Source organism: Ruditapes philippinarum, unplaced genomic scaffold (genome assembly GCF_026571515.1).
Source record: "Ruditapes philippinarum isolate M1 unplaced genomic scaffold, ASM2657151v2 ctg133_1_1_1_1, whole genome shotgun sequence".
NCBI lineage: Eukaryota > Metazoa > Mollusca > Bivalvia > Venerida > Veneridae > Ruditapes > Ruditapes philippinarum.
Genome location: NW_026864453.1, coordinates 415130 through 427867, shown reverse-complemented (window position 1 = coordinate 427867; position 12738 = coordinate 415130). Strand labels below are relative to the sequence as shown.

General features: G+C 30.5%; 1 protein-coding gene across 1 annotated transcript; it reads right to left on the bottom strand.

The window, feature by feature from the left end:
- Positions 1–6825: 6825 nt before the first annotated feature.
- Positions 6826–11803, bottom strand: LOC132725657 (visual pigment-like receptor peropsin). Its single transcript, XM_060710834.1, has 5 exons — positions 11225–11803; positions 9532–9717; positions 8967–9133; positions 7606–7714; positions 6826–7188 (listed from the first exon to the last, which is right to left on the bottom strand). Exons 1-5 carry the CDS (start codon positions 11733–11735, stop codon positions 6926–6928), a joined length of 1236 nt encoding a protein of 411 aa, XP_060566817.1. The 5' UTR covers positions 11736–11803; the 3' UTR covers positions 6826–6925.
- Between the last annotated feature and the right edge of the window lie 935 nt (positions 11804–12738).

Genomic DNA, 12738 nt, shown 5'->3' with positions numbered 1-12738 from the left:
TTAACAACCTACGAAAGTAGTGCAGAACGTACAGTAATGTGTTGCAAATGTAGCAAAACGTGAACAAAGTAGTATTTTGGGTCCAAACAAAATACTTATATGCAAATGTAGATATACAAATATAGTTACATCAAATAAAAAGTGCAGAGTTGTGTAATTCATCTCAAATGTGATATTAAATGAACTCCACTGACGTACCAGAGCCCAAAAACATAAAATTTATATTTCTTACAAAGGCACCTAAACCGAAAAATATGCTACAGATATATAAGAAATATACTTTGAATAAATTGAATACCGTATTTTTGTGCTATTTTTGCCCGATTTGATTGAAATGCGTTACAACGCTTTTCGTTTTTTGATGATATTTTTTACAACCAGTCTGAAAAAAGAGAGGGAGCGAATGATTTGAATTTTGCACATTTTGTTATTTAGTCTGGATGTGATTTAGAAGTTTAATTAAAATAACATTTAAGATCACTATGTTCTAATATTGTCTGGTACTGTCTTAAATACAAGTAAAAGTGGGAAGCACTATTTTACGTGACAAATATGTACCAAATGGTCTGATGTCAATCAATAAGTGAATGTGGACACTCTCGAGAGGTGAGACTCTTCCTTTTACGGAGTGATGATACACTTGTCCGTGGAATCACAAACAATATCAGTGGAGGTCCTTTTCTTCAAAACGCAACAGCAGCTTATGTCCTTAACATAGTGTCACATTTGCGTACTTGTTTCACATAGACAAAAGAGCTATGATCTTGATCTTAAAGGTAGCGACCATAATGTTGCGCGCAACACATTGTCTCAATATGGTGATCATTTCTGTGAAATAATTGTTAATTACGACTTCAAATAACGAGGTTATGGGCCGGACACGATTTTGCTGCAAGGTCATGCTGTGAGGTCATGCTGTGACCTTGACCTTCAAGGTAACTGCCCAAATGTTGCACGCGACATGTCGTCCCAATATGGTAATCATTTCTGTGAAATAGTTGTAAAATCCGACTGCAAATAACGAAGTTATGAACTGGACACGAATTTGGGACGTACTTACGGACGGACTGACTGACGGACAGACTACCTGGCGACTATATACTCCCCCGAATTTTTCGGAGATCATATTAAGGTATATAAGTATACGCGTACTTGTTTTAACATTGGCATATTTTTTCTTGGTCTGCACGGCATCCATTTAAAAAGAAATCTTCATATTTCAAACCATGTGTTTTGTTACACAATTTATATGATGAAAAAACAATATGAAGATAATTTATTATATTTTCTGTATTGCAATACAGCATTATTTCTCAATAAGATAAAAGGCGCAATATCTCATTACTTGGTGAAATTCGGTATGAATTTAGATGTGATTTACTTACTTGCCTGGACATAACTTTTTATCTGAACTTTACTACAATTATCTGAATAATAAATAAATAGGTGCACATAAACACGAATTGTATTACATTTAAAGCTATATTTAATACATTGCCACACAGATATTTAAAGCGAAATTACAAATTTAATATATATTATCACGGTACTTTGGGCTATTATAATTTATCCACTTCTTTTCAACGAGATTTTTCAAAATGTTATTGATATATAAAAATTTGGTTGAAGCTGAATGAGAAATTAAATTCGGTTCCCATTAGATATATACTCTAATAATATACACGCTACACAGACAATGTCAACATCAAATCTAGGAGTTAAAATTCGTACCGGAAATTCTGTACTTACCATTTAATTAATTATTTTTTAGAACAGTTGCTAATTGTAACTGATTTTTTCTAACGTGAATATACTAGCACGTAAACTTGTCATTAACTTGTCGTTTTAAATAGAGCTGATAACATCAATACAGGACAACCACGTACTTGCATAATGTCTCATCAGTTGAAATGAGACTAAATGTCGAAGTATTTTATTATACAACTAAATATTTCATTTGGTATGTCAAGGTAAGATTGACATCAATTTTACATAAACAAATTAAAAAGCAGCTTAATACACTTTTTGAAATTTTCTTCAACATTTAATTAAATGCCTCACCTGTATGTACTATTATTTAATAAGAAATATTAACATTGTGTTCTTCTTTGAAATGTTATAAATCCATTTACCCCTATGACTTAATAAACTTTTCACTTATGCATCGCATGCCAAGATGAATAAAAAACACCTAAAATTACATAAGCAGTTAAACAACATTTGCATGTCAGAACTAATAAAATCATTTTAATCTATGTCTTTATGCCATGAATTGACTGTTATAGTTATCATAGCATTCGTCACTGTTACACTCTAGAATAGCGAAGACTTGTGCTTTTAGATTTTAACAAAGTAAAGACCATGCCTTGCGTAGACAATAGATAAAAAATCCAAGTAAAAAAAGCCCAAACTCTTTGATTTGAGCCAATTTCTGGTCACATTGGTGCAAAAACAAATCCATTGCTTTGTCCGGGCAGTGCTGGAATGGTCGAAAGGGAATCCCTGGCTCATTTCCCCTGGTATGGAATTCCACTAGCATTTTCCCAACGAAGAGTCTTTTGTAGCTATTACATAATATACGAATAAAACAAGAATGAATTTTATTCAAGACTTGTACATGGTACATCATCTTACAATTTGTACAATTTAGAAATACTATACAATAGTCACATGACATAATTTTTGAATATGAATGTTGCTATAAACCGTAGCTTACTTACTGTTAACAAAGAAAATATAGATAGAGAATACAACATAATATATTCGGCTTACTTTTTACATAGAGGATTAACCATTCATTATTACATATTATAAGACATGGATGTTCTATTAGCCATAGCATCTCTGATATAGTAAGCTAAGTTACACAATATTTTCTTATGATTACAATTTAACAATTCAACAAAATTGAATATACTTGATCTAACATAGTAGTTTCTCTTAACATCTTTTTTACGAATTTCAAAAAACAGGTTTATACTTATATAAAATGGTACTCATATTCGATTTTACGAAGGTAACAATATATACAAAATATTATCGTTCATTTCTAGGAAATCTGTTTATACCATAACACCCGTTTTGTATCAGTAATTTAAATGGAGCTGTTCGTTTCAAGTGTGTTTGTGAAGTTACATTGCTGAAAAACATTTGTTTGTTTTGCAAGATCGAAATATATTTCATAGAGTGAACATCAGACGTAATATATTTTCATAAGTCAAAATTACCAATATATAATTTTACGGTGAAAATATCAAAATAGACTTTCACTGTCTTCTTACAAGCATGTAAAAAAGAGATGTTATTTTCTAATTCAAGTGTATTTAAGAAAAAAATACTTTTCTAAGTCACTCATAAGAAATTAATATTGGGTGTTTTAAGGGAAATACTACATACTATAAGCCACTGTCTCTTAAAATACAAATGTAGAAGTGTCACAGGAAGATTTGTGAGAGATTATTTTACCTACTAATTAGGCATCATTTAATTATAGACACACACAGGGTATAATTACTTGTAATTTTGATGTTCTTTCTCACGTATACAAACACGGGTTACGGCACCTAATGTGTCTATCAAGTTCGCCCGATTGAACTTGTAAGAGGATTATTTTTACTCATGTCTATTATCATTACCTTTTTTACTGTAATACATTTTGTTATGTTTTACAACCGTATCTAGGCGTTCGCTGATTATGTAGTAACATTTGACTACAAGTTACGGTATCCACCACTCAACCCATTAATCGTGGGGTCGAGCCCTACTCGCATCACGACCTCGTTTCCTCTTATGACACCATTACTAATCAGTTCAATGAAGCGACCAGAAAATAATTAATTTAAGTCAAAAGAACTAATTTTGTATGATTTTGGAATATATGAAAATAAAACTATACTAACAGCTAGACTTAAGTAAACTAGACTAAACAAAACTAAACTAGACTTAATTGAACTAAACTAAACAAAACAATCTAAACTAAACTTAGCTAAACTAGACTTATATTAGTATAATGTCAGGAAATGACTGTGAACTAACAATTGACCTTATCAGTTTTTAATCTTAGGATTCGTCGATTCCGTTTTGATTAAACATGAAATAACGTGATAATATACATAATTATATTATGTAAAGCAGTGAAATAAAATCCATATTACTCTCAGTGTATCACACAGTGTAGATGTTTAAGCTTTGAAAACTTCTTCATTGCGTACGTATTAATTTGCATGTCCCCGTAGGTTAGTGTATCTACATTTATAGCATTTTGTTCTTAATGGCATATTACTTAATTACGTTATAGTTTAAACTGTACGCCTCAATGGCTTAAATTGAAATATCTCTGACCTTACAACATTGTAACAATAAAAAGAAACAAACAAAAACTATATTATGCTTTGATTGATGCTTCCGTGGGATCACCTTTTCTCCATATCTTTTAGATAAAATGCTTACGAAAATGAAAGCAAATTAATAAAGATTTTACATATAAGTTTTTTTTATTATAGAAACATATGAAAGATGTGTAAAAGAGAATCTGTAATTTAAATCTCAATTTTCTTAATATCTTTTTCTAATAACTTCATTATTCATAGACACATTAAAATTGTTATCATAAAAAGAATTAATGATACTTATATTTAATACATGTACACGTTTTAATATTTAAATTTATGTTAAGCAATAAAACTAATATTTCTTTTCTTACCGAATTCATAACACGGCTACATAAAAGGAGACTTGTTGATATTCATAACACATATACTAATATACAATTTTACTTTTTCTTATGTGTCCCAAATTTATAGACTTATCTTCTTAAATGGGTGATTTGAATGAAATTGATATGTTGATGTCAAATATACGTAGATCGAGTTGTCAAAAAATAAATGTAAGATGTAACACTAACCCGGTTAGTGAAAAGCTAGTTCACCACCGAGAGTGGTTTAGGCCCTTACTTATGGGATACTTTCCTATATGTTAATTTACAACCTTTGGTTCATGCCTATTGTAATTCTTATTATGAGTATAATGACGTCATTACATTACTAAGACTGAATTAGCTTTTGACCATAAAATGCACATACCACATTGCAAGATATATCCTAAAGAAATCAGTCATGAAGTTGGGTTGGATTTTTTTTAAGTAAATAGGTTTCCAAATTCTCCTTGCCTAAGTAGTTTATTCTTGTTTTAGAATTTTTACCCGATGTTTAAACAATATGTTATTCAGACATTATAAGAGGTTTACTTACTTTTCAAGAACATTAAGTACGTTCATATCACATTTTCATAGAAATATTAATTAAAATTTTACACGCAAGGAAATGAATAAATTATGTTGACATTGACATTCGTAGGATAAAATGTCAAGCCACAAAAAAGTAATAAAAACAGTTTATAACATTTTGATAACTTGTAAATGTACATCGTCTTTTATATAACAATACTTTTATAACAGATCATTGGCACGGTAAGTCTTGTAAAACAATACAGATTTGTGAGTTTTTAAAGGAACTAACAAGCCTTCTGATTCATGCTATTTGTCCTGAAAATTGTAAAAATGTATTTTAAAGTATAATGAAGTGAAATGAACAAATGATTTATACATCTCAAACATCACTTGCAATCAATGCAAATTCTTCCTCTATGTTTCTCTTTATGGAACTCATTCCTGCGGAACGTACTTTCACTGATTACAAAATCATCCCGTATATGTACCAACGTAGCAAAAAAGAATGTCAACTATGTTCCTCTTTTAAAAAGTAGATTTATTGTGAATATATATATGTAGATGCAATACTCAACAAGAACAAAAATACTGAAGGTATCCAAAACAAAAATATGGTACATATATATATATGCGTTGAGATTAAAATAAATAATGAATCATTTGTAATATGGCATTTTACACAATGAACACAAAGAAAACATAAAAAGACACATTTAGGTATGCCGCAATTCTATCGATGATTGCCATAAGGATATTTGCGGCTGATATATTGAGCAAATGATACAATTAGTTATTGGAGCACCGATAATTTTTGACAGCAGTCAAGGACAATAACGTTAAGCAAATTCATTGCAGATTTGCAATATTTCAGATAGTATTAAAATACATGATATGATCTTTTATGAAATCATACACAATATTGTGGTGCATGTCTTACTTATCGTTATTCAGCTATACCGTCGATTCTTTTGTTCTTTGCTCATCACAGCAAAATTAGAAATAATAGGTTACAGTTTAGTTGAAAGTCCTACGATAGGTTTGAAACATAAACTATATTACTTTTACAATCTTTTATAAGTCAGAATAAAATTGCCGTATACATCATCTTTTTTCTTGTAAAATTGTGTAATTTATTAATTGTATATATGGACGTGACTTTTATAAAAATTATAATATATACACAAATTTCAATAGTAGTTAATGTTCATGTTTTACACCATGGATGAGTTTGTTTACAACAGTTCGTGGAAAGCAATTATAGGAAACAATTATCGTTAATTGCTGTGAATGACAGAATCAATTACCCTTCCCTTTGGTATCGTGAATAATTGCTGTTAACATAATGGTTTTAATTTTCATTTTTTCAATGACAGGGTAACCACGTGTCATTAAATGTTTAAATGTGAAAAAATAATAATAAACGCAAATATTTATATAATATGATACGAAACCTTGCTTATCTATCAAAAGATTTTATCATTATCTTTATTACTACTCTTATAATAATTATGAATATAATTATTACATATATTATTTTGAAACATTGAAAAAAAAGAGAAGAAACAAATGAAGACAAAGAAAATGAAACCGTTGTAAAAACAAAATTTTATAATTATTTTTACCACATACAAAACCATTCATTATCACGTTATATGAAAGATAAACACATTAAAAGCTTTGGAAAAACTCAATATGTTATTAAACAGTATACGAGGATGAATTAGATGACATCGATGTGGCAACAAATGCGTTTTTAATCCATGTAATACAAGGCACATGACGTAAACACGCTTTCCGAAAGTCATTGTGTCGAACCACGTAAATTAACGGATTCCAAATAATTGACGATTTTGCCATCAAAGTTGGTATCATTATAACAGACACAGGAACGTCTTCTAGCTTTCCAAATATCACAATGATTGTTACAATAGAATATGGTGTCCAACTTAAAAAGAACGCACCTGCAAAATGGAAGGTATTTGATAATATATGATTTTTTAAAACATTTAAAATGTTTGTTTTCTTTCTAACTTTAACATGAAGTTAAGAAAAATGCTTATGCAAAAATAAGTACAATTTCCCATATTAAAGGCGACATAAATGTATTTTAGATACTAACAATAACGATATTTTATTATAATCAAAACTCTCAATTCACTTAATTTTTACATTGCAATTTGAAAACAGTGCTTTATTCTATTGTCCGAAGCAAACATTTAGAAGAAAATATGTCATATACATGATGTTAAAATCGAAACTTTATTTTTGTTTCTTACAAATTTTCTTTACAAAATGTAAAAACTTAATATATCATCTTCAGCTGTTTTTCTTAATAATTTCTCATGGTTTGATAATTTTGTATTATAAAATATTCTTACCAATCATGAGAAGAACTGTTATGGCAACACGTTGCTCTCGACGTCTGTGTTTCCCAGTCTTTCCTTTTCTCATAGATGCCCTTAGCGGTTTTTCTCTCTCCCGGTATATCTACAGGTAGAAAAATACAAGAATGACATTAAGACGTTAATCAACATTCCGTTACGCTTAGTTAAATATTAAAACATTCAACGATATAATGTATACACGATGCTTTTCAGTCTGATTGCGTTGGGAGCTTTAAGTTTGCAAACACAATTTTCAATCCGTTCCTTTATATAACAAGTTCTATAATTATTGCTAAGTTTTTTTGCTCGCCCCTGCCCGAAATTTTAACCCACGAAGGTGGTGGTAAAAGAAAAGCAGACCCTCTTAAGGACGCCCAAAAACAGCAAAATGCTGCAGACTCTGTTTGATTGAGCACGTTCTTGGACGGTACTGGAAAGTTTCAGTCCAGCCCCCAACCGCCCCCCCCCCCAAACCAGAGCTCATCATTTAAACACAAAAATGGTAAACTTTTGAATTAAGTAACATCGGCAGATGTGTTCATACGGCGGTTGTAATGTAATCTTTAATTGGATTCTTTCTTGCCATTCTGTGAAAAGCGAAGTATGACCCCATTGGTAGCAAAACGTAAATAATAAGATTTACGGTCCATATTACGCGACAGAATTATAAGTTTTATAAAATGTCAAAGCATTAATTATTTCAAAGTGATCACCAGCATTGCGACACATAAGACATTATTGATGTATTGGCGGCAAGATATCAAACTTTATCCTAAATGTATTGGTTAGAAATTTTCCAGTGTTTCTATTTAAACAACCGACTACTTCAAAATCCGGTCCCGAGCTTTACAGACAAGGCGCATTTTATCGGATGTCAATACTAGGCAAAAAATACACACAACGGACAATAACTTCACGTTTGAAATGAAGAAAATATTTAAGCAAATGATAATAAAGCTATATTATGCATTTAAAAAAAATAGTTTGTTTTGATTCATATCTTAAATGCCGCAAGATTACTTCAATGAATGCAGGAAACCGATACATAAAGATTTAATTTGTCACAAGAATTATGAATATATTTTTTTTAAATATTCAAAACTTACGTAATGATATGTTTGAATTCGTTGTATAAAATAACAAGAACAAGCAACTGATTTGAAATTGTGCACACAAGTCTTTATTCCAGATATAAAAAAGATCTTATATAAATTTAAAAAAGTAAACATAGAAAAAACAGACATCAAAAAAAGAGATCTAAGACCAATATGTTACTTACAATTATAAAAATACTATATAGAAACAATTATTCTTTTATCAAATTGGAGAAAGAAAAGAAAGTAAAAATCACATACCAAAGTACATATTGCTCCATAGCAAAAGAGGATTATTCCAAGGGGCACAACCCATGCCAACACTAATATTGATAATGAGTATGACAGGTCTAGAGGACGCTTGCTTCTCCAGTTTATGGCACACCTCAATCGAATTCCCTCCAATTGATACGAGCTCCACCCAACAGCTAAAATGTAAAAAAACAACGTTTCTAGTTGTATTGGTTTCATAATCCAGTTCTAAAATGATGTTTTCATTTAATGTAGACCTGGCTCAGTGTTATATATTTTGTTTAATCTTGACTCAAATTTCTGGATTTTCATTGGTCACTGTACATTCTTTGTGGGTTTCTGACCAACTAAATACGTTAGAACCGAGTTTGCGCTCGAAGAAATTTATTACAGATAAGACAGTCATAAAAAATTAGTTCAAAAGAAAAGAGAATTTTCCATCTTCAAACTTATTTATTCTTATAATTTCTTATCATTTCAACTATATATTTTAAGGGGAAAGGAAAGAGAAAAAATATAATCAATTAAATACGAATAACATCTATTGGTTAGTTGGTAGTCATTATTTGAATACCTGGAAATAGTGCCCAAAGAAATCCGTAACCGTAGCAACATATGACCATAGTGACAGCTTTACTCATGCCAATAGTAAAATGTGAAGGGCGTACAATGACAAGGTATCTGTCGAGCGCTATTGTTGCCAATAAGGATATCTGTGTAATGCCTAGTAAGGTTGTTGTAAACCCGTAGTACACACATCCTGAAATGAAATTGATAATTAAAATAAATACTTCACCAAAATACGATAAAATCAAAGTAAATGTTACTTATAAATTAAATGTTCGATTGACTGCGTATTTAAGAAATAGTTTAAATCATTAAAACAATGCCTTACATCTAAGAAATCATTATTCTAGTAGTCATCAATTGATTTTGAAGCACATTCAGCAATGTAGATATATGTCCTTTATTCACCTCCCTTGATATTTGACATGTCTAGGCCGACCTTGTGCTTATCTTTAGGGATATTCAGTGGTTAATAAAATGGCAAGATAAAGGAAATATTTTGAAAAGACGCTAATTCTTACTCATACGAATATAATTTAAACGAATATAATTTAAACTTAACATTTATAGTCGGAAATGTCTTGAGACACAGAAAAAATTTAAAACAAAATTATATAAGAAAAGGTTGGTTGAAATTGTGGCACAATGCTTCTATCTAATGTTTGTTGGTATTTTTAGTATCAAGGTAGAGGCATATAGTAACGTTTTCTTAATCATTCGGTTGCGCCTGCAATTGATCTATATTTACATAAATCACGTGTTTATATGTGTGTATTTGTTTGTAATATAAGACAAATACGTCTCACATCAGTTGTTAAAAAAATTACTTTTCAATCACTCCTACAGAATATTGATATATATCTTCTTTTTTTGCTTGATTGAGTATTGCATTTTCTTGATAGGGATTGAATTTTTGACAGATATGTGCGAAATTAATTAGTTTTTTTTACCTTACCCTTCTTTTATGTCTAACAAATATACTATCTAAAGGGTAAAAGGATTGATTTCAAAGTAAACAAATACAATGTGACTTTTCTTCTTGTCAATTAATGTTTTTTTAGAACCAAAAAGCATATGTGGAAAGATGAACTAATTAAGAAACCGCGGTGTTCAAGGGGAACCCACGAAAATGCAAGTCACAACTTTGCAGTACTCTCCTCCTGCAGGATGCAAGGCGAAAACACGAAAATACGAAAAATTTGATACTTTGTCGTGTTTTCGTCTGGCGCCCCCACAAAGTAGCTATTATAATAAATATTTGATTATAAGGTTAATTAAACCGTATTCAAGTGAGGAATACTAGAATCACCTAACTAAAATAGAAGCCGAATTAAAAGAACTAGAAATAATATAACTAACACAACAATAATGTCGTGCTGAACAATCTTAAAGGATTGGAAATATAACATCCCTAATTGAAGGAACTGGGTTATATTTAATAAAAGAAACTTATAGATAAAAAAAAACAGGGCATTGGCTTTAAATAGTTATCATTGATTCGGAGGCCAATTTGTTATCATACTATTTTGTTTGATACAAAAAGCACAGAATTGAAACCATTTGTATAAAAATTTTGTATTTCAATAATTCAAAAGAGACACTTTTCAATAAGAACATGGTTTGTTTTAAAACAACTGTCATTGTTTCTGAGGCCAATTTTATTGTTAACACATTGAGACTGTATGCAATTGAAAACCTACCAGAGTATCCAAAAATCCATCGGTGATGTGCGGAGGACACTATTACCATCCAAGTGCTTGATAGGCACATGCAAACGTCCCCCAAAGCCAGTCCAACGATAAAAATATTGTGAGATCTTCTTAAGCACTTTTCCTTTACAAAAACGTATAAAGTTATAGAGTTTTGACTAAGTCCGAGTACAAGAATTAACGAAATATATACAGAATATATTATATATAAAAAATCTGGTACTTGGTGGAAAGGTGTTGCAACATTTTGTTCTAGATTACCACAACAAGTCGCCGTAAAATTGTTTGCAAAATCACTCTCAGAACTGTAAATACCCGCCCTGGTATCAAGCCAAACTATATCATTGGGGCCGGTGAAAATATCAGTTTGTTCACTTAACTTTGTTCGTATTATTTCATTGTCGATGAACTGTTTTAAAACATTTCTGTTGTCAATAGGCCTTACAGTTAAACTTTCAACTTTAACTGAGATAGGTGTTATGCTACCCATGACATTCGCCATACCCGTAAGTATATATATATATTCCCTAAAATATACTTGCAATCAAATAATCAACTATTTTGTGTTGTTCTCTTTCATTTAAAATAACTGTTAAGTTTATCAACTTTTTAAAATTTTTATAATCCTTTAAAATCTCATTTATCCTTGAAGATTCTTTCACCAGACATCAAATCAGAAATCAATTACAATTCTGTTATTTCCTTGTAATATTGACATGTAGCAGAATCAATTGAGCGTTGTGAATGTGACAGCAGCTGTATATATAGTATCTATAATTCAACCAGGCAAACACATTCCATTGGCTGAATAGATGACATTTAACATCTCATACGATTTGATGTCCTCTCTCCGTTTCTGTGAAATGTTCTAGGTTATGCGTAAAAAGGCTTCCAATTTCCAATAAGTAGTTTACGATTTACTATTATATGAACACGATAGCTCTGGTTATATAAGGAATTCACGTCTGTATCTGGTATCGTATCACTTTGTTCACTCAATAACCTGCGGTATTAAATGGATATTTGATTTAGTTTTATTGCTTATAGCTTATCAGTTGAAAAAGTAATATTCGATATAGATGACAAATATGTCTGGCCTACAATTGTTGTATAAATTGCCATACATTGTTTGCATTAATTGCTTTAACATTACGTTATATAAAATTGTTACAACAACAACAACAATAACAACAATAAGAATAACAAGAATAATAATATAAATAACAATAACAATAACAATGATAAAAGTAATAAATTTGGCAGCAGAAACAAGAAAGTTGCCATAAGAACATGGGCATTAACATTTAATTCGCTGGAAATCTTCTGCCTAGTATTTTTCTATTAGCTTTCTGGCTGCAACTGAGTTAATCCATTCAATAAGTGCAGGCCGAGATCAACCGGCAAATCCGTGCTGTTTGACAATGGTCTATTCAGTCAGTACTGATTTTGATAGTTTCTTTAAAATGATAAAAAAAGTTTTGTCAAAAGATACACATATCCATTTC

Excerpts from the sequence above, each read along its gene's own strand:
- LOC132725657 (XM_060710834.1), bottom strand. The coding sequence starts at position 11,735 with ATGGCGAATGTCATGGGTAGCATAACACCTATCTCAGTTAAAGTTGAA. Across the intron at positions 9,134-9,531 it reads TCTTTGGGCACTATTTCCAG|CTGTTGGGTGGAGCTCGTAT; the intron begins GTATTCAAATAA and ends TTTACATTTTAG. Across the intron at positions 7,189-7,605 it reads AACAGTTCTTCTCATGATTG|GTGCGTTCTTTTTAAGTTGG; the intron begins GTAAGAATATTT and ends TCCATTTTGCAG.